A 23,092-nucleotide genomic window follows, 5' to 3' on the forward strand; every position below is an offset into this window, starting at 1 on the left:
GAAGGAGACCTCCGGATACACCATCCCCTGCAGGTCAGCCTGGGCAGAGCAAGGGCGCTGTCCCCTGAGAGGCATTGGTATTTTTAAGTCACTGCTGTTCTGGAACCACAAGAGACTTTGTAATAAACCAAGATGAGAATGAAATAGGGAATATATACATATCTCTCTAAAGAGCTCTGATGGCTTATCGGTATAACACAGATAGCCTACTGGTATAACCCAATACTATCCAGGATCTCCAGGTACAGAAGGAGTAGGCTATTTATTCATTTATTCACTCAGTGAATGAGGTACTAAGGGTTCGAAATGGTGGGAAGATAAAAAAATAATTTTCAAAGTGTAATAAATACTATACTATAATGAAAATAAAACATGGTGGTGTTATAGAGTAAGGTGAGAACTAATTTAGGACAGATATCTGAGATAAGGAGCCAGACGTGCAACAAACTGGAGAAAAACCTTCCAAACAGAGGAAACAGCAAATGCAAAGATCTTAAGGTGAAAAGGGAGTTGGCTCATTTCTTGGAAAAGAAAGAAGGCCAATGAGCCTGGAAGGGGGCGGGGTGTAGAGGGGCACAAGATAAAGATGCCTTCTTTCTGTGCTTTTGGACAAATTAATCTCTCAAAATCTCTGTAGAATGAGCATAATATTTGTACCTATCTCATAGGGATGTCATGAGTATTAAACAACATAGTGTGCCTGTAAGCTATCAACACATCTGGCACATAGTAAGCATTCAGTAGTGTTATTTTAAATTGTTTATTTTAAGGGTAGTAATGACCTCAGTTTTTGCGGGACAGGTCCACATTGCTGTACCTCTTCCCAGCATTACTCCTAGGGAGAATTTATTGCTGTTCCAAAAGAATCAGTCACATTCCCCAGACTCCATTTGATCTCATCTTATCCAGTGGCCCTGGATGTTTGAGTTTAAATAGGCATATCTTATATATACATATAAATTGCAAATTTAAGTGAATTAAATTAAAAAAAATTATTAGGAAATTAAAAGATGCCTTCAAATTTATTAGGAAAAAATCTTATGGATATTGTGTGAATACTCTATTCTGTTTTTTCTAAATATAACTGGTAATTGCAGTTAGACAATAAACAAGGAAGGTGGATTGAGCAGGGTTAGTCCTTTCTCCCACTCAGCTGCAACTATTCTGGTCAAACTATACCAAAAGTATATCACCTCTGACATGAAGAAGTAAAGAAGAGAGGATGGGGCAAAGAAAAAAAATATATATATAGCTCAGTTTGATTCAATTCAATAAATATTTATAAGCACATACTAGTGTGTTATTTCAACATAACACACCAATATTTTAAACTCCCTTGACTCTTATTCTTCTCTCATCCATCTGGCAAAATTCCAACGTCAGGTGAACTTCCTGTCTGTCTTCAGTATGCCTGCAACAGAACAGCCCTGTTCCTTTTTATATGCACCTCTAAGACTGTATCCTTGTCCATCAGAAAATGTAGCTTAATTTGTAATTATACATTCATAAACGTTCTTAAATGTTTAGATGCAATTAAATGTGTCTTTTCCCCCTAGTAGACTATAAGCTCCAGGAAAACAAGGACTATGACTATTTCTTGCTCATTATTGTATCCCCAGAAGATGGATATATATATATATATATATATATATATATATATATATATATATATACTATTGAATGAATTTGTGAATATGTTAGACACTATGATAGGTAAGCAGAGATATAAAAAGACTAAGAAATGTCATCAGTTCTCAAGGAACTTAAAATATTGTAGAATAGAGAAGAAGTGAGGTGACAAGGTAGGGTATATCTTAGTTTTGGAAGGAGGGGTCATTAAAAGTGATGTCATAACAAACAGTGATGAGATTTTTTCTATCTTCAAAAAGTCTTTTTTTTTTTTTTTTTTGCCGTACGCGGGCCTCTCACTGTTGTGGCCTCTCCCGTTGCGGAGCACAGGCTCCGGACGCGCAGGCTCAGCGGCCATGGCTCACGGGCCCAGCCGCTCCGCGGCATATGGGATCCTCCCAGACCGGGGCACGAACCTGTATCCCCTGCATCGGCAGGCGGACTCTCAACCACTGCGCCACCAGGGAGGCCCAAAAAGTCATTTTTAAGGATAGTCTCCTAACCTACTAATGTATAATGTAGCATTGATGGGTGTTGTGGTTTTAAAATACGTACACAAATTCTTTGATACTTTCCATTTCAAGAAGTGGAGCCTAATTTCCCTCCCCTGGATCTAGTGACTTGTTCTGGACAAATAGAATAAAGTGGAAGTGACAGTAGACAACCATTGAACCTAGGTCATGAAAGGTGTTGGGGTTTCCTCCTTACTCTCCCTTGGATCACTCCCTCTGGGGGAAGCCAGCTGTCATGCCAAGAGGACACATCAGTAGGTCTGTGGAGAGACCCACATGGAAAGGAACAGCCAGCAAGGAACTGAGGCCTCCTGCCAACAGCCATGTGAGTGAGTCATTTTTGAAGCAGAGCCTCCAACCCTAGGCAAGCCTTCAGATGACTGAAGCTCTAGTCTTAATTGCAACATCATGAGAGACTTAGTTATGCAACCCAGTTCAGCTGTTCCTGAACTGCTGGCCCACAAAAACTTGAGACAATAAATGTTTGTTGTTTTAAGCCGCTAAGTTTGTGGTCATTTGTTACATGGTGACGGATAACTAATACAACAGGAACTGATATTTTTCTAGAGAGAATTGGGAAACAGTACCAGATAGGCAAGTAGCAAATACTTTTGCTCACACATCAGCTATAACACTCGAGTTTTTAGAAATTTGTCATTCCAAATATCTACCCCCAAATACTTATCAGAATGCACTTAATTGAATGTGTCTATGGCCGAGCATGTTGATGTAAGAATAGAAGTTAGAATTCCTAGCTTCTGGGAAATACTCTCCTTTAATCAAAGTAATACATAAAGTTTTTTTTTTAGTACTACAAGTCTTAGATTGAAAAAGAGGAGTCTACTGCCCCACCCTATTCTATCCCTGAGCCCCACTATCCAATTATTATTTTTTTATTAATCTTTTTTTAATTTTTATTTTTGGCTACGTTGGGTCTTCATTGCTGTGCGCGTGCTTTCTCTAGTTGTGGTGAGTGGGGGCTACTCTTCGTTGCGGTGTGCGGGCTTCTCACTGCAGTGGCTTCTCTTGTTGCGGTGCACGGGCTCTAGGCACGCAGGCTTCAGTAATTGTGGCACACGGGCTCCGTAGTTGTGGCTCGCGGGCTCTAGAGCACAGGCTCAGTAGTTGTGACGCATGGGCTTAGTTGCTCCACAGCATGTGGGATCTTCCCTGGCCAGGGTTCGAACCCGTGTCCCCTGCATTGGCAGGCAGATTCTGAACCACTCTGCCACAAGGGAAGCCCCTCCAATTCTTTAACTTGTTTTTTTTTTTGTATTTACCTCCACATTTCTAACTAATATGCTTATGCTGCTATTTCTTGTTAGGTCAATTTTAGGCTTTATCTTTTGAATTCCTAATAAGAAAGATGCAGATTCAGCACCTTTATATTATTCCAGATTTCCACTTTCCCTACCTCCACCCCACCCATATACAATATATACAAGTTTTGGTTAAATCACTGTCCAGCATTTGTCTTATTGTGGGGCTATGCAAGTCAAGCAATATACTATAGTTACATTTGCTTTATTGTAAAACTGTTTTGAATGTCCTATAATTAAAAGCTGCCTCATTTAAAAAATATGCTTAGATATTTCTTTAAATCACTTTTTCTTCCCAAATTTACAATACAATTGTAAAATTCCTCTGAATAGTGTTTTTCAGAAAGTCACATCAGGTATCCCTCCAGTCCCAATTTTAACTAGAGACACCCCTACTGGAGGCCTCCATCTTCTTCTAGGGATGCTGCATAACTCCCTTCTAGAACTTTCCTAGCTCCTCTCTTGTGTACTGTCTTCTCTTTCCTGATACCCAGGTCTCCTCTTTTTTGTTTTACTCCTTTGTTTGGTTGGATCATATCCTTTCAGTGACTTTTCCTAGAAAGGATTTAAAGATGTACATTATTCTTTGTATCTGACAATATCTTAATTCTACTCTCATACTTGATTAATAGTTTGGCCGGCTATAGAATTCTCAGAATTTTGAAGGCCTTGCTCCATTGTCCTGTAGCTTCCAGTGCTTCTGTAGTGCCCTTCTGATTCTCAATTCTTTGTCAGGAACCAAGATTTCTTTTCTTCTTTTTGAAATTTTTATCTCTGTTAGGGGCATTTTCCATCCACCGACTGGGCATTTAGTATGCCCAGTGAATCTAGATAGCCATCCCTCCATTTTGGCTATTTTCTTGAATTACTTCTAAGATTATTTCCTATGTTTGCATGTTCTCTCTAAGTGGTACTCTTATTAGACTGTTCTCCTTGAATTAATACCCTGTTTTTTTCTATCTCTTCTCATCTATTTCTGCCTTTTTGTCTTTTTATTTCACTATCTAGAAGATTTCATCAGTACTTCTAACGGTGGCAGCTGGAAACACGGTCTCTGGAGGAATCGTTAGCAGTTCACTAACTATAAGGCAGAGAGGTGTTGGAAGTGAAGTTGGAGAAATAGATAGGGACCTTGAATGTCATGCTGAGAATCTTGAATTTAATTATTCAGAAGCATCAGATCAGGAGCATCACAGATTTTAGGCAGAAGTGTGATTTACATTTTTGAGAAACCAGGCTAGCAGGGAAGACTGTTTTTTGAGGGGTACAAGCCTAGAAGTTGGGTAATCAGTTAAGGAAATATGGTAATAAATCAGGTGAGCAACAATCAGGGTTGAAACTAGTCCTTGGTCATAAAGATGGAGAGGAGGAAATAAATTGATGACAGAACTGGCAGGACAGAATAGGTTATGGAAGGTGAAAGAGAGGGGGAAACTGAGGATGGCTTCCTGATTTCTAGCTCTCTAGATACGTATGGTAATGTGATCAAACATTTCTGAGAAAACCAGATGGCTGTGTTCAATAGGCAGTTGGATTTTGAAGCTCAAGGGAGAGATCTGAGCTGGAAAAATAGATTTGGGAGTCATTAGCATAAAGGAAATATTTACAATCATGAAATTGGGCAAGTTTCTCCATGGGAGAGTATAGATGAGGAAAAGCACTGAAGAAAGGATAGAATACTAGGGAACACTCACATCTTAGAGGAAGGCTCAGGGAAAGCCCATGAAGGAGACAGTTAAATAATATCAGAGAACTATAAGGAGGATCTGGAATGTTCAGTGCATAGGAAATTGAATCAAAGAAAGAAGGAATCTGCTTTGTCAAAATGCAGCAGAGATGTTATGATTTCAATGAAAAATGGCAATTAGATTTGGTAATAAGAAGGTCAGGTAAAGAAGAGTAAGAGAGTGGAGTTGGCAACCAGACTGCACAATGGGCTAAGGTATGAACCCAAAGTTAGGAAGTGAAGTCAGTTACTATTTTATAGTTCATTCTTTCAGGAACCTGAGGTAAAGAAGGTGATGACAGAGCTTAGGTGGCAGGTCTCCCCAACTCAGATGATCTCAAGCAGCTCAATAGAAAAGTCTAGCAATACAACATGTACACTCTTACATTCAGTAAATATTACATAGATCTAATCAAATATCAGAACCAGACCTTTAGGTTTTTACTTAGCCTTTCTTCCTCTTGTGTGTCATAATAATCCTTTTCTTTGATTCCTTTTTTTTCCTTAATCATTTCCTTTTAGTCAGTTCACCGTCAGCAAATGTTCATGTACTGAGAAGTTTCCCACAGAAATTCCATTTTGAGAAATTGGACTCAAGCCATTTCCTGCTTTGGTCATTGAAAAAATAATAATAGCTGTTATTTGCAGAGTAAACAATTCCATCAAGAAATGCTGAGTACATTAAATCTAAGTCATGTTATTGTTATGATCACTAGTATTAGAATAACAAGACGGTGGCCTTGTTCATCTCTAAAAAATTTACTATTGTTTAGCAAAGTTATAATATATGGGAGGCTGTAGTTTCAGAAATCCAAGATTGAACTATGTACCCTGTGGATGCTCCTTAGTTGTTTGATAACTAATCGGTTATTTTATGGCCTTAACATAGGCAAGATGGTGCGAGAGGAGGCAGAGTTGAAGAAGTGAAATCACACAAAGGACAGACTCAAAAGGGTTCTCAGGGAAATGTCAGTAATATTTATACGATATGTATAAAACTGTATTTTACACATTCTAAAATCACTTACAAATCTGATAGGAAAAAATATAATTTTCAAGACAATAAAGTAAGATCCAGCAATCTCACTTCTGGGTATATACCCGGTTACCTGTACTTCCATGTCCATCCAGCATTATTCGCAATTGCCAAAGCATGGAAACAACCTAAGTGTCTGTCAGCAGATAAATGGATAATGAATATGTCGTATACATATACAATAGACTATTATTCAGCGTGAGAAATTTGCTACAACATGGATGGGGCTTGAGGGCACCATGCTAAGTGAAATAAGTCAGACAAGACAAATACTGCATGGTATCACTTATATGTGGAATAATAATAATAAAAAATCAAACTCATAGAAACAGAGAGTAGACAAATGGTTGCCAGTGGCAAGGGGGTTGGGAAAACAGGGAGGTACAGATAAAATAAAAGGGTACAGACTTTCAGCTATAAGATGAATAAGTTCTGAGAATCTAGTGTGTAACGTGGTGACCATAGCTGATAACACTGTATTGTATCATTGATATTTTCTGAGAGAGTTGAACTTAAATGTTCTCACCAAGGGAGGGGAAAAGGGTAAATATGTAAGATGATAGATGGGTTAACTTGATGGGGAGAATCCTTTCACAATGTATATGTATGTCAAATCAGTTAGATATACACTTTAAATATCTGACAATTTTATTTGTCAGTTATACTTAATAAGGCTGGGGAAAAAAGACAATAAATTTTTTTTAAATTGTCTTATATGGTGATTATTTCTGATTTTAAGTTTGCTAGAAATTTGTTCTGGGCAAGAATTTGAATCTTATGGACTAGAGCCTTCATCCTGGGAATACTGATGTTTTAAAATTCTCCCAAATTACGGGCTATTGCATCAGAGTGAAATCCAGAGCTGATGATGTTCCGATTGCTTCTTTCTGCAATTTTAGGCTTTATTCATTTAGTTTCCCCCTTTTCATACCGTGTCTCTCATTTTTGATAGCTTAATCTTCAGATATTAATACTGTGGCCATATGAAATATATTAATTCATTTTACAAATGTGTGCAAAGATTTCTGGGAGTCACAGGCATGTTTGAGACATAATCCCTGCTTAAGGAGTTAAAAGAGATTACAGTTCAGTGGTAGAAACATAAAGTAGAACTGTCATAAAAGATTACATACTAAATTCCATGGGGTGTCCATCCATGTGCAGGGACTGGCTTTTATACATCTTTATATCTCTAATGTCAAGCTCAATCTGGCAGAGTGTAAGTTCCACCCAGTGGAACTGGGTGAAGAGGAAACCAGGAAGACTCATGATGAGGGATTGAGTGAGCTGGGTCTGGCCCTAGAAGGATAAGTAGAACCCGTACACAGTATAGTGAAAGAGTAACTTTCGGGGTAAAGCGAGAGATTGTATTAATATGCACACATTGCATTTTGTAGATATTAAGATCAGAGCTTCCCTGGTCCACTAGGATGTCAGATGATTGGTGACTTTTTAATTACATGTCAATTCACTTGGCAGTGATGGACAGAGCATAGGGTTTGAGTCTCACCCCTACCATACCAAGTGATTTTTAATAATGTGTATAAATTCTATGCCTATTCTTCTCAGCTAGAAAATAGGAGTATAATATCTGTTTGAGGCCTACCATATCCTAGAGTTACGTCAGTAAGTGATGGCTTTTTAAGAAAAAACAAAAGCAGAAACAAACAGGAAAAGATTTACCAAAAAAATAAATAGAAATATTTTAACTTTTAATGTAATGTGTAAGATGTTGGAACGTTTTCCAGTTTCACCTTGAAAATTTATACTTAAAAAAAAAAAAAAAAAAAAAAGCTGATGGACCCGTCCCACAGCTGGGATCAGAGGACCTAGCTCTCTCACTGCTCAGCTCCCATTCCTATAGGTCACATTGCCTCACCTCTCTGGGCCTGTTTCCTCCTATAAAATAAACAGTAATCTCCCCCTCTGTCCACACATTAGCCACTGGCCACATCTGACTATGAAATGTGGCTAGTTTGTAAAAAATACACATCAGATTTCAAAGCTAAAAATAAAAAATGTAAAATATTTTATGAATCATCTACTATTGAGTATATTTTGAAATATTTTGCACATAATGGTTTCAATAAAATCTATAATTAAAACTAACTTCACCTGTTTCTTTTTGCTCTTTTGATGTGACTACTAGAAAATCTAGATTAGATATGCAGCCCTGGTCTAGATGATCACGAATATCCTTCTCAGCCTTAGGACTCAGCCAGGGCCACTGTGGACACGTAATTCACAGTTTGATTTCCTCGCACTGAGATACGGAAGGATTGGCTGGGAGTGAGCAGGCTGGGGCGGGGCCCTGCCGGAAGACACAGACCCCTTCAGCTTTCGCTCCGGCTCGGCTCTCGGAGCCGGAAGGACTCCGACTCCCACGCGGGGCTGGGGGTAGACAGCCCACTCCAGTCTCCGGGCCCCGGGCGTTAAAGGGGCCGGGGCCGGGGCCGGGGCCGGGGGTGGGCGCGCGCGCCGGGAGGGGCCGAGCCGGGAAGCGGGTTGGTGCGTCAGCCTCACGCGTGGGGAAGGAAGCGGGCCTCAGGCCCCGGACTACCAGCGCGGGGTCCCCGGCACGTCCGCAGGCTGCACCGGGAGGTGGCGGCTTCTGAGAGGCGGGAGAGCCGAGGGCGGGCCTGGGAGGCGGCCGGGAGGTGGGGCACGGCCGGGGGCAGGCCCGCGCGGGCTTCATCTGCGGACTCACGGCCTGCTCCCGATCGCTGGGGATTCCGAGGCGCGGCGCGACGACCGGCCGGAGCGGCTATGGACCACCGCTGGGGCTTCCTGATCGGCTTCCTGGGCGCCGTGGGGCTGCTAGGCTCGGGCCACGGCGGGCAGCAGCCCCCGGGGACGGCGGCGCAGAGGTGCTTCTGCCAGGTGAGGGGTGTGCGTGGCGGCGCTGCGGTTCCCGGGACCCCTGCCTCCGCCGTACGCTCTGTCCGTCGCGCCCGGGCAGGTGGGGCGCTGGGGGTGCGTCTCTACATCTCCACCCTTCCGGAAGGAGCCCCCTGTGCTTCTGCTCCCTGGCAGGGGTGAATCCTCTGCAGCTTGCCTGGGTTGGTGTGGACCGGTTCCCTCCCCCCCGCCCAAACAGCCTGAACCGACGTCGGATCGCCCTCCCGCGCTTCCTGTCAGGCGTGGGACGAGAGGTGTGGGTGCACCGCTGTTTCTACCTAGTTGGTTTGTGCATCTTTTTTGGTCTTCCCTGCCCGGGGAAGGTGCGCGCGCTCACACACACACACACACAGTCACACAGTCACACTCAGTATTTTTATTTTCGCAGAACCTGGGTCTTCCTAACTTCTAATTTGACTTGGAACAGTGCGGGCTGTGCCTGTACTGGATGTCTTCTCCAGCCTTTCTGGCCAGGACAGGCTTTTGCAGGGGGGCTGCCCTCAGATCTCCCTGTCAGGCAGGAGAATGGCTTCGTGTGGCTTTTCTGTGTCTAAGCCTAACTGCCTGGTGTCTTGGGGGCCGCGGTTGCCCTGTGACTACTCGCCCTATGTGTCCTTTGTTTTTCCTGAATGTAGTGAGACTCTTTTACCGTGACATCCATATTGCTGGTCTGAATTGGGAGAGCGGTCCTCAGTGCACAAGTTTAATTACAAGCTTATTATGGTTATTTCCTTCTGTTAGTAAGAGATGTGGATTCCTTGAGAAAAAAAATTCAAAGAAAGTTACAGGTTTTTGGTGCCCACAATATCTGATATTTTAATATCATTATTCTTAAAGTCACCTTTTGGTTGGCTTCTGTTGATAAAAATTACATTTTATACAAAATTGAGATATGGGTATCCAAATTGTTCCTTTTAAGTAGATGTTACTATTAACTTATCAGAAATAACATTTTATGTGTGTGGGGGATAATACTATTTCACAGAGGAAAGAAGAATTTAAATATGCTTTAAATTCTTGGATTTTATTTTTTGCTGAGTGATTTGGAAGTTGGGGTGAGTGATAGCTGGGAAGGTGTAAGAGAAGTTGAAAGAAAATTGCTGCTTTATAACTAAGAGATTGAAAAGCTCCTTTACCTTCAGTGATTATAAACAGTACACAATCAAGTACTTAAAAGGAAAAAGGGTAATTTTTCTTCTGCTTACAAATATAACGTATCACAAAGTTTAAACATTTAAAAACAAGTAAATTAGAAATAAGTGGACTTAAAAATAAGGTATTTAGTGCAGAAAGATTCCATTGTAACATTTTCAACTACATTCTAGAGATTTGGATAATGGAATAAAAGTACATGTTGAACTTCTAAACGTTCACTCCGCTCCCCCATAACCATTTTAGATATCTGATTAAAATTGGGGAGCTTTTAGTTTTTTATATTCATTTACTTTTTCTTCTGATTAGTGTTAGGCTTTTTAACTCTTTCACAATATTTTCAAGGTTAAAATACACAAAAATCTGTTAGACCTCTTTCTTTTTCTTTTAGAACAAGAGTGACTTTTTCTTTCCAGCCAAATTAAAAAGTAATAAAATGAGTAAAAAACAAATTTAAGGGAAATTTAAAATGGTTTAGTTAAATAAACTTAAAAACAGAGACCATTGGGGCCTCCCTGGTGGCGCAGTGGTTGAGAGTCCGCCTGCCGATGCAGGGGATACGGGTTCGTGCCCCGATCTGGGAGGATCCCATATGCCGCGGAGCGGCTGGGCCCGTGAGCCATGGCCGCTGGGCCTGCGCATCCGGAGCCTGTGCTCCGCAACGGGAGAGGCCACGACAGTGAGAGGCCCGCATACCGCAAAAAGAAAAAAAAAAAAAAAAAAACAGAGACCATCAATTCCAATTCAATAAATGAAACAAGTGTACCTTAGTTCTATTATGTTCAGTAATGGAAGGGATGGGGGAAAGGGGAGGAAAGGAGGGGAGGGGACTGTGATGAATAGACATGAAGAGAAAAATGGAGACAAACATATCGACACGCACACCGAAACAGAGGGAGAGACAGATAAAAGAAAAAAATGGAGAAAGAAAAGATAAGGGGAGGAACAAATTATTCATTCAAAAAACATTTATAAACACTATGTACATTGATCTGAGAGTTTGGAATGCAGAAATAACTATGGCATAATCCCTGCTCTGAAGAGCTTACAGTTCAGCACATCATGTTCTTTGGGGCTTGGGAAGAGGTGGGGATCCTAGGTATTTTTTAAAAATTTAAAAATTTAGTAAATATTGCTAGAAACTAAATTTAAAACTAAATTTTCACCTGAGATTTGGAAATACAAGTTCAAATCTTGTCTGGTTCTATTTGCAGTTTCCAACTGGCCACAAAGTCCTGTTGACTCTTTTTTTGTTTATAGTCATATCCCTTTCTTCCTACCTGTTGCCTGTGCAACCTGTTACCACTTCTGCCTTGAGTTACCACACCATCACCCCTCACCACACTGTTGCATGGGTGCCTGACTTGTTCGTAGGGGTTCTGATTTGAGCCGGAGCAGCATGTAGTTAGTTATTCGACCTTAGAAAGTCATTGAAGTAAAATGTACAAAGCTCTACAAATAATCAGACTAAATTCAATAAGCATTTATTGAGTCCTACTATGAACAAGTTTTGAGAGATCAAAAAATAAATTAAAAAATTACAATTTAGTCCCAATTCTTGACACTCCAGAGTACGGAGACTGGTAAATAATTGGTGCTCAGCACGTGTTAGGGAAATTATAATACAAGATGTGAACACTACAGGAGCTGAAGTATATTCTTAATTAGAGATGGGTTGACAGCTTCCAATGAATATTTAAACTTAGTCAGTTACTGCAGCGGTCCCCAACCTTTTTGGACCCAGGGACTGGTTTCGTGGAAGACAGTTTTTCCACAGACTGGGGCCGGGGGTGGGTGGGTGGGAGGATGGTCAGGCGGTAATGCGAGCGATGGGGAGCAGCAGATGAAGCTTCGCTGGCTCGCCCTCCTCTCACCTCCTGCTGTGCGGCCCGGTTCCTAACAGGCCACGGACCGGTCGGTGTTGGGTACCCCTGAGTTATTGCATATGCCTGTTAGTTGACATCACATCCTATTAAAACCATTTTCACTGTGTGTTGTAAGTTCTTTTGAGAACAGTGCTTCAGCTTAGTTGCTCAAAATAAGTGATCAATTGTCTGAAACTTATAAATCTTCCTTATATACATTCCCTCACCCCTAATCCCTGTATCATTCTGTTAAAAAATGTTAAAAAACATTTTTTTACGCAGAAAATTGGCTTTTTTCCCCCTGTTGGTATACAAGTTTGTGAAGTCTAACACATGTACAGTTTTGTGTAAAAACCCCATAAATCAGGACTCACCCTTTCTTTATTTTTTGCTGTACGCGGGCCTGTCACTGCTGTGGCCTCTCCCGTTGTGGAGCACAGGCTCTGGATGCGCAGGCTCAGCGGCCATGGCTCACGGGCCTAGCCGCTCTGCGGCATGTGGGATCTTCCCGGACCGGGTGGGATCTTACCGGACCGGGGCACGAACTCGTGTCCCCTGCATCGGCAGGCGGACTCTCAACCACTGCGCCACCAGGGAAGCCCACTCTTTCTTCAAATCAAAATAGTATTGTAGTAGGTATGGGCTTGAAGTAAATGAAGATTTTTCAGAGTTTATTCCTTTGTGACAATTATTCCCTCGTTATGCACCATTAGATAGAACGAATGTAACAGAACTTTAGTCCCAATTCATGGAATCCCAGGATGCATTTTAAAGAAATCACCTCAGAAGAGATATTGAAGCCCAGATACGGAGGCAGTATGGACATCTTTTTCATCTTTTTTAAATTAATTAGAAATATGTTTGTAAACTTCTATACTCAGAATGTTTTATCTCTCTTAATATAGCTAATGCTGGTAACCCTCAGAGCCACTTGCTTGAATGCAGTAAATCTCCATCAGGTTAATGAAAGGGGAGTAGTTCAGATAATCCATAATAGCTACTTCAAAGGTGGATTATTTTTCCTTTGGAGTGCATTGTAGATACACTCTGCATTCGTGTATTTTAGCAGACTTACTTGTCTGGGTGTCTTGTTTAGGTCAATTTAAAAAAAAAGAGTTTTTATTAGTCAGAGTGGCTGGGCCATGGAAGAGACACTTGAGAATATGCTAAGTGGTGGGTGGAAATAAGTCCAGGATTAATACTTAGTCAGAGGGATCCTTGAAACTGGTTATACTGGAGAGGTGTCCATTAACTGTGAATGCTTCCAACATTCCAGGCTTTTCTGAACAAAGCATGTGGACCAAAGTGTATTTAACGTTGGTTGCCATACTTTGGGTCATTTAGCAACAATTTAAAGTTCTAGCAAGACCAAGACTTTAAAGAAGAAATAGCTCATAGCATTCCATGTTCTTAGAATGGTGCCTACTAGCCAGGATAGAATCTTTTGGTGTTTCTATTCTTTCTTTAACAGTTGTCCCAGTCTGCTCTGTCAGTGAATGAATGTTTTTCATGTTCTTTTTTTTTTTTAATGGTCATAAAACTCAATAAAATTTAGCACAACTGCAGTTCTTTGCCAAATAAAGCACATTTTGAGCACCTTTGAAAGGTATTTCATACAAGTATGAGGAATATATTCTTACAGTGCTTTGGGAAAAAAAATCTATGGTAGGACTGGTAGTTGTTGGGACACAGGAAGACTATTTAGAAAGTGTTTTTTGTTTTGTCTTTCATTGCAAAGTAAAGGATACCTCTATCCAAAAACTAGAGAACAAGCAGGCCAGTGTATTTTCTTTTCCTTTGCCTTTTTTGTATTTTGGTATTTGGTCCAAACCAATCAGAGTCAATGGTGAAATAATGGAGCTAACATTTGGTTATCTAGTTGTGTGTTGCACTGGAGCTTCAGATGTAAAGTTTTTGGAGAATTTTAACTGCAAACCTGGCCTTGGCTTTGGGAAATAGCAAGATCCCTGTCACTGGAAGCATTTAAGCAGTGGTAGGGTAATAGTAATGATCAACATTTACTGGGCATTTACTCTGGGTCGTTTTATCTTGATATCAACTCTTCGAGATGGGAACTCCTGTTACTTCTATTTTTGTACTCAGATAGGAAATTGAGGCCTAGAGAAGTTAAAAAGCAGGGGCAATGTCAACAACTAATAAGTAGCAGAGATGGGATTCAACCCTAGAAGGCCTGACTCCAGAGCCTGCCTGCTATCCACTGTTATACACTACCTCCCCTTGAGGGTGTGTGAGGGAGGGGATTGCTGGGTTGCTCTGAAGATAGCAAGAGAAGGCCTTCAAAGGCTTTCCAGCTCTTAAGAGACCAGGACTTTAAACTAGGTGATATTGTGGGTTAGGCCTACCTTGGTCCTTATATCTACCACCCTCAACAAGAGCCTTTCCATTGCTTCCTATTAGTTTGGCCCTCCACAAAACCAAAGCTGATTATCACCTGCAGCCTAGAGCAGCGAGCTTCAAATTTTAGCATTCATCAAGCACTTTGTGTGTGTGTTGCAGAGACGGGGAGTGGGGGTGCATTTTTAAAAGATTTGGATTCCTATGGTAGGGCCAGAGTTCTATTTCACTTTGGGAGATAGTGTAGTGGTTACTTATGCAGCCATAGCACATTTTGAAGTACAGCACCAAGCCATTCTTCTTATAAATCAGCACCTGTCTTTTGATCTTAGTTTAGGTAGTAGGACTTTGCTTTGTTTCCAAGGTGCTGCCCTGGGTCCATCAACTGGAGTTCTGCCTTAGACTTTTCCTGAGACTCTATTCTGGTAACATGCCTGGTTCTCTAATTTCTAGAACTGGGCCTGGTATCATACCTTCCAGACTTCCTTCCAGGGATCAGCTTCTGCTGCCTGTTGGCAAGCTTATCTGAACAGTCACATGGCTTGGATTTCCAAATATCTTCCTGCCTCTCCTTTGCTGGACTCTTTCCATCCAGTGAAACTCCTTTCACCCCCTGCCGTACCTCCTTAGCTGCCCTGTGGCCTGTCATTGTAGTTGGTAATACCTCCTACTCAATTTCTAAGGTAAGGGGCAGAAGATTTTTAAATCTACCATTGTCCTGCCTTCTCTTCCTCTGTGGCCTCTTAGGTTATAAGCCATCTCTGCTCTGGAGGCATCTTGCATTTCTTTCTGATTTGGGGCTTCTTATCATTCCCTTTGTAATTAGGATATAGATCGGTAGAATATTGGACACAAAGGGTTGTTTGCCTTTACTGCTTGCTTTCCTTGCTCTGTGAGTGCATTCCTGCCCCTTGAGTTGGCATGGTCTGGCACTGAGCACCACCATAGGTGACATGGAAGTACATAGTTATAATTAGGCAGTGCAGTGCTGGGCTCCAGTGAATGAGAGTGACAATGGACAGCATTCATTAATTCATTCACCAACCCATTCCACAAATAATTATTGAGCATCTACTGTGTGCTTTCTAGAAGTACAGTGCTCAGGACCGGGAATACAAAAATGAACAAACATGAGTTTGCTCTCAAGGGTCTTAACTCTAGTGGGTGGGAGTGAAATAGATACATTGAGTACAGTGAGGTAATTCTTGTGTAGGAGTATGTGGAGTGTCATGGGAACACATAGGAGAGACAGTTAACTGAGCAGGGGTTGAATGGTACCTGAGGGGCAGCTTTCCAAAAGAGGGGAGGATAGATTTTTACCTTAAAAATGAATTCCTCGGGGCAGGGGGGAAGAGAAATGGATTGCCTCAAACCCTTCCTCTTAAGATTTTTGTGTTTTTTTCTTTTGTGATTTAATATCTCTATCTGGCATGTGTCTCTTTGGCCTTTGCAGCCTTTGTGCCTGTTGTTCTTTGTATAATAATTTGTATCCAAGAGGAGAAACAGTAGCTTATTTTATGCTCTTAGAAGTTTTGCTTTGAAGGCTCAAAAGAAAGAGGTGTGAGAAATCAAATCATCTGGGTTAGAAGCACTTTTGTTTTGTTGGTACCCAAAATTAGGGCTCTAAGATTCTTGTGTACTCAGATAATTTTTACAGGAAACAAGGACACATTTGCATATGAAATGAAAATAGTTATTACAGTGACAAAATATGTAGATCAGATCTCTAGAAACTGAATTCTTTAGTCCAAAACAAATAAGACTAGGCAAATTGGCTAAACAAACAAACAAACAAAAAACTTAGCTCTTGAATATTGCCGTCATCATCCCAAGTATTCTTATCTCTTAGGTGAAAAATTTCCATTACTGTTTTGTGATGTTCTAAAATTAAAAGATAGTGTAGGATTTTACATATTCCAAAAGGAAAACACCTAAATTCAGTATTTCAATGAAGTATTCTTAATTTGTTTCCTTACCAACAGATTTTTAAATTATTTTTTATTGTCAATAACTCTCCCTAAAATATAATCCAAAGTGGTTTATAATGTAAATATTCAGACCAAAGTATAAGGATCTCTTTTCTGCAGCATGCTGTCTATTAAAAAAATAAAAATTTTAGTTTAAAAAAATCATAATATATTTTTTACTTGCTTAAAAGCACTGCTTAATTAATTCTGTTAGGTGCTTGCCTAGTCCCAAATAAACATCTCAGAATTTTAGCTTCACCACTGTTAACAATGCCTGATTATAATATGATTTCCCATTGCCTCTAATTATAACATGATTTAATAGTTTGATTTAGTAAATACAGCTAAGACATTGGTTTTAAGCATTTGAAGACCAGGATTGGCTTTGTGGTTAATTTGCTATCTCAGTGTTGCTAAGGATAAGTAATTTCTAAGTACCATTTCAAATCTATAAAAATTGTCATGGCCAATATTTGAGGGTTGTTAGATCCTTATAATGAATTATTGTTTCTCTTATAAATTCAATATCACTTCTTTTTATACATTCACCAAGCTTGTCTGTGACCTACACATCCTGTGGGAAACTAAAGTAAAGGAAAGACAGAGACAACTGAATTATAAGAATATAGAGTCTCAGAAAAACCAAGGATGGGAATGCCACTGGGCTTCAGGAAAGATGGTGGAAGTGGGAGCAGGCAAACCCTAGGGAATCCAGCTAGCATATGTTCTCCATCTCCTATCTCTGCTTCTCTGTGTCTTTAAAAATCTTTCCTCTCTCTGCCAGCTGGCTCACGTGCTCCTCAGTTCATGTGATGGAGTTTACTTGTTCACTGGTTTAGTGACAGAGGGAGACATTGCTCCTTCTTAGCCTCAATTCCTGATTCCTGGAGAGGGGACCATGACTTGTTTTGGCTTAGATGCCCACCCCCGGTCAGTCTTGGGGAGCAGTGTTATAGAGTGGCTGCAGGGGACCAACTCTTTGGGGGTATGTGTGTCATTATGAGCTCAGTACACCCACCTTACAAAAGGTATCCACTGCGTTCCTATAGGTATATAGTAAGAGCAATAGCATCACTAGATTATGGTCATGTCCCATCTCAGAAAATTAGGGGTTGGTTGAGTGAAGGCCTCTTTTATCATAACCGTGTAAGGAAAAAACCCTGTTGTGTCTATGGCATTTTGATATAACATTCCATTTTCTTTGTAACAGGTTAGTGGTTACTTGGATGATTGTACCTGTGATGTTGAAACCATTGATAAGTTTAATAACTACAGGCTTTTCCCAAGACTTCAAAAACTCCTGGAAAGCAACTACTTTAGATATTACAAGGTATTTAAAACAATTTTTTTTTGGTATAGGAACACTTAACGTTTAAATGGGTAATTACATTTTCTTAGGAATCACTAAGCTTCAAAATTGTGCTTATTATTTAAAATTGAGCAAGGCTATATTAGGAAAATGCAGTTCACAAGAATGAACCATATGGTTCTAAAACGACCCATTGGATACTTTTAATTTCAGTAATTGAGTTTTGAACACTAGAGTTAGAACCTAGTTGGTTAAATTGAAGTCAGAACAGAAACTATTATATCCTTATCAAAGTCATGAGTTGTTCATAACATTCTAAAACATCAGATTTACTCCAATTAATTTAAAAAGAGAAATATTTTTGAGAAGAAGCATGACTTTGTTCTGACCTGTATTGTTTTAACAAGTCACTTGTGACATTTTATCTTGAGATATCTATTGAAAGAGTTTAGAAAACCTCATCATTGGAGTATGTAGTTACAATCTGAGTTCACAATTGTCTGTTAGCTGTTACTTTCATTAAAAGACTGTGAGTTGAAAAAGAAAAAAAAAAGAAGACTGTGAGTTGAGCAGTGATAACATGAGCTACTTTGGCTCCCGGTTGCCATCTGTTCAGAGTCTGTTTAGTAGCAGAGTTTGTCTTTTTAACCAAGTCTACCAATTTATTCTTACCAGCTACACACTTATACCACCACTGAAACTTGACAGCTGGTTAGTGGAAGAAATAGAATAATTGTAGCCATTAACATGACCAGGTTATAGTATCATAATTCCACATCTGTCTGTTATAATCTCAAAATTCTTACTTTTATAACTTTTTTCTAATATTTTATTTTACAGGTAAACCTGAAAAGGCTGTGTCCTTTCTGGAATGACATCAGCCAGTGTGGAAGAAAGGATTGTGCTGTCAAGCTTTGTCAATCGGTAAGAACAGTGTATACGTTTAAGAACTGTCACATGTGTTTTTGAATAATTGCGACTTTTGAAAGGGGCCAATATAACTGAAATAATATTTCAATCCTTAGGTTAAATATAATGTTGTTTAAAATTAACATATTAAAAACCTAAACTTACAAATATAAAACCTATTTTGAATTGTTCTATCTTCATAATAATAGAATTTAAATTTTGTGGTTAATATAGTCCTTTGATTTATTACTGAGATTAATAGTTCTTTTGGCTTGATATTTGTTTTTCTTCTTATGTCTTACCCAAAGTTATGTTTGTAGTATTAAAAAAAATGAAAATAATTGAGGTACAAATACAATCTCTCCCTTTTTCTGTGGATGTATTAATTTTCTTCCTTGGGGAGGGTCTGGACAAATTACTTAGGGTCTGCACAAATTACTTAGGAATTCTCAGATTGTCTGCCCATAGAGGCTGGACTCTCTGTCAGTCAAAAGGCCAGTTATTTATTCCCTTTACAGTGAATCAGAACAATGTTCTTTCACTTCCATTATTAATTGGCCAATGTGAAAAAGAAAAACAATATCCAGTGTTAGTCTGGGAATAAGAAATGAGCACTCCGGTGGCTAAGTCTTTTTGGAGATCAATTCAGCAAATGTATCCAAACAATAAAAAAAAGTACATATCCTTTCACCTAGCAATTCTGCTAAGAATTTCACTTACTAAAATAATTAGATAGATGTCCAAAGATGGCCATAAAGCAATACTGAATATTGTAAAGATGTCAGTTCTGCTGAAATCAGTCTGTAAATTTGGCATAGTTTATTGTATGAAAAAATTAGAAACCGTCTAAATATCTGGTCATAGGAAAAGACTATACATTGACCTAGTTCAGAGTGTAGAAGAGTACACAATAAAGTGATTGTCTCTGTGTGGGTCCTTCCCTTTGGGCAGGTGTAATCTATTTCAGGAATGTACTGAATATACTTAGCATTAGAATAGGACCCTGCAATTTACAGAGCTCTCCCACATACATCATTATCTCTACTAACAGCATCACTTGAGGATAGGCAGATAGGTCCTGTGTTAAGTGGCCAACACACAACTAAAAACTAGTACCATTTTCCTCTGAAAGCGGAAAGCGCCTTAAAAAATAGTTGATTCCAAGACTGGAACAAGAAATATATAAGATGAACCTGGAGTATCTTGTCATAACAGAAAACAAAAAGTGCTGTTAAAGATTACTGGGGTAATATAAATAAGACACAGGTGCAGATAAAGACAGGTCAGATAAAAAAGATACAGGTCAGCACTTAGTGGGTCTGCTAGTGGCCAAATATGGGACAATTTGAGCATTAAAAGGAATAATGGTGGGCTTCCCTGGTGGCGCAGTGGTTGAGAGTCCGCCTGCCGATGCAGGGGACACGGGTTCGTGCCCCGATCCGGGAAGATCCCACATGCCGCGGAGCGGCTAGGCCTGTGAGCCATGGCCGCTGAGCCTGCGCGTCCAGAGCCTGTGCTCCGCAACGGGAGAGGCCACAACAGTGAAAGGCCCGCGTACCACAAAAAAAAAAAAAAAAAAAAAGGAATAATGGCTAAGGTGCTATTTTTACATTTCCGTGCTATAATATAATATGTGTGTAATCCATAGCATAACTTGTTGGATTTTTTGTTTACTTTGAAGAAATAACATAAAGACTGCCTAACTATTCTCAGTTAAAAAATAACCTGTTAACTTCAGTAATTTGTTCTGTGAATTTTTCTTATAAATCATAGAGCTTTAAAATATTTTTTCAGAAGATAGAATAAATGTCATCTAAAAGCATTTAAAAATTTTTTTCAGGATGAAGTTCCTGATGGAATTAAATCTGCAAGCTACAAGGTATGTACATATACTGATTAATGTGTCTAGTATTGAGCAAAAACTAAAAAAATTCACTTCCCCTGCCAGCTACTACCCCACTTCTCTGCTCCCCTTTGCAGTGAAACCCCTTGAAAGTTATTTGTACTCAGTGGCTGTAATTCATTTGTTTCTTTTCTTTAACCCTTTATTAAAGAAAGCTTGAAAGGTAAAAGTAGAGGGGAAGAAACAAAATAAAACATGTGTACCCATCACACAGCTTTAGCAATTACCAATACGTGGTCAATCTTGTTTCATCTGTACCTCCCATTCCATTCTCCCAGTTATTTCAAAGCCAGTCTGGGATAACTCATTTTGTTTACAAATACTTCATATACATCTCTAAGACAAAAAACACTAAAAAAGCCCCACATAACCAAAGTCAGGTTCCAATTTCTCTATGGGTTCTCAATTTCTCTTTCGTATGTGCCTTAATAGTTGATTTGAAACAGGATTCAAACATATTCCACCCATTGCACTTGGTTGATGTCTCTATGTCTCTCTCTCTCTCTCTCTTTTTAAATAAATTTAAAAATTTATAATAGTTTTAGGTTTACAGAAAAATTGTAGAGATAGTACAGTTTTTCCGTATACTCCATACCCAGTTTCCTCTATAATTAACATCTTACATTAGTATGGTGCATTTGTTACAATTAATGAAACAATTTTTATATGTTATCACTAATTAAAGTCCATAGTTCATTCAGATTTCCTTAGTTTTCCACCTAATGTCCTTTTTCTGTTCCAGGATCCCATCCTGGAAACCACATTATACTTAGTTGTCATGTCTCCTTAGGCTCCTCTTGGCTGTGACGATTTCTCAGACTTTCCTTGTTTTCGATAAGGTGTTTCAGAGGAGTACTGGTCAGGTATTTTGTGGAGTGTCCCTCAATTGGGATTTGTCGGATATTTTTCCCATGATTAGACTGGGGTTATGTATTTTTGGAAAGAAGACCACAGAGGTTAAAAAAAAAAAGTGCCATTTCATCACATCCTATATCAAGGGTACATACTATCAACATGACTTATCACTGTTAATGTTAACCTTGATCACCTGGCTGAGGTATTTTTTGTCAGCTTTCTCCACTGCAGATTTATTCTTTTTTTGCCCTTTCCATACTGTATTCTTTGGAAGGAAGTTACTAGGCCCCGCCCACATTTTAGGAGTGCTTCATCTCCTTGAGGATATAAATTGTTTGGAATTCTTCAATGTGAGAGATTTGTTATCTTTTCCCTCCATTTCCTTATTTGTTCAGTCATTTCTTTGTCTTGTGGGTATTTATTTTCTATCGTGGATTATAACCTAGTACTCCTTTATTTTGTTGTTCATATCGTTTCAGTTTTCACACTTGGGAGCTGTTTCAGTTGGCTTCTGTGTCCCTTTGACATACCCCCATCACTGTTTTTTTCCCTTTTGTTAGCACTTCTTTATTTTCTGGTTCTACTTGAACATTTCCTGCTCTTAAGTCTCTTTTAATCTAGATTCATTCCCCACCCCACCGCCCTTTTATCTTTCTTTGCCACTTATGTGTTGAAGGAAATGAATCAATATCCTATAGAATTTCCCACATTATGTATTTAGTGATTGTATCCCTGTCATGTCATTTAACATATCACTCTCTTCATTTTCCATAAACTGGTAGTTAAGTACTATAGCTTATCAGAGTCAGATTCCCCTTTAAAATTTCTTATTTTCTGCTTTATCGAGGTACAGTTGACTAATAAAATTGTAAGATGTTTATAGTGTACATTGTGATGATTTGATACATGCATACATTTTGAAAGGATTCCTCTCATTTAGTTAATTAACTCATCCATCATCTCACATATTTATCTTTTTTTTTTTTTGGTGAGATCATTTAAGTTCTACTCTCAGCAAATATAAATGATACAATACAACAACAATGATACATCAACTGTGGTCACCATGTTACACATTAGATCCTCAGACCTTATTCATCTTATAGCTGAAAGTCTGTACCCTTTTACCAACCTCTCCCTGCTTTCCCCACCTCCTTGCCCCTGGCAGCCACTTTTCTACTCTCTGTTTCTATGAGTTTGACCTTTTTTTTTGTTTCTACATATGAGTGATACTATGCAGTACTTGTCTTTCTCTGTGTGGCTTATTTCACTTAGCACAGTGCCCTCAAGGCCCATCCATGTTGTAGCAAATGGCAGGATTTCCTTCCTTCTCATGGCCGAATAATATTTCATCATATATATATCTCACATCTTCTTTTTACATTCAACCATTGACAGACAGATTGTTTACATATCTTGACTATTGTGAATAATGCTGCAATGAACATGGGAGTGCAGATATCTCTTTGATATCCTGTTTTCATTCCCTTGGGATATATACCCAGAAATGGGATTGCTCGGGCATCTGGTAGTTCCATTTTTAATTTTTTGAGAAATCTCTATACTGTTTTTCATAGTGGTTGCACCAATTTACATTCCCACCAACAATGCACAATAGTTCCCTTTTCTCTTCATCCCTGCCAATGCTGGTTATCTC

The 23,092-nt window shown here is 39.4% G+C and overlaps 1 protein-coding gene across 2 annotated transcripts in view; it reads left to right on the top strand.

Moving 5' to 3' along the window:
- The first annotated feature begins 8,548 nt into the window (after positions 1–8,548).
- ERO1A (endoplasmic reticulum oxidoreductase 1 alpha) overlaps positions 8,549–23,092 on the top strand; it is a 45,208-nt gene continuing 30,664 nt past the window's right edge. For both annotated transcript variants that reach the window (XM_060096210.1, XM_060096211.1), the window contains exons 1-4: positions 8,549–9,102; positions 17,670–17,789; positions 18,609–18,692; positions 20,518–20,556. In XM_060096210.1, the coding sequence (XP_059952193.1) occupies positions 8,989–9,102; positions 17,670–17,789; positions 18,609–18,692; positions 20,518–20,556 (357 nt within the window). In that variant the 5' untranslated portion in view covers positions 8,549–8,988. The remainder of the gene's footprint in view (positions 9,103–17,669; positions 17,790–18,608; positions 18,693–20,517; positions 20,557–23,092) is intronic.

The sequence above is a fragment of the Mesoplodon densirostris genome, chromosome 4 (assembly GCF_025265405.1).
Source record: "Mesoplodon densirostris isolate mMesDen1 chromosome 4, mMesDen1 primary haplotype, whole genome shotgun sequence".
In the NCBI taxonomy this organism is placed as follows: Eukaryota; Metazoa; Chordata; class Mammalia; order Artiodactyla; family Ziphiidae; genus Mesoplodon; species Mesoplodon densirostris.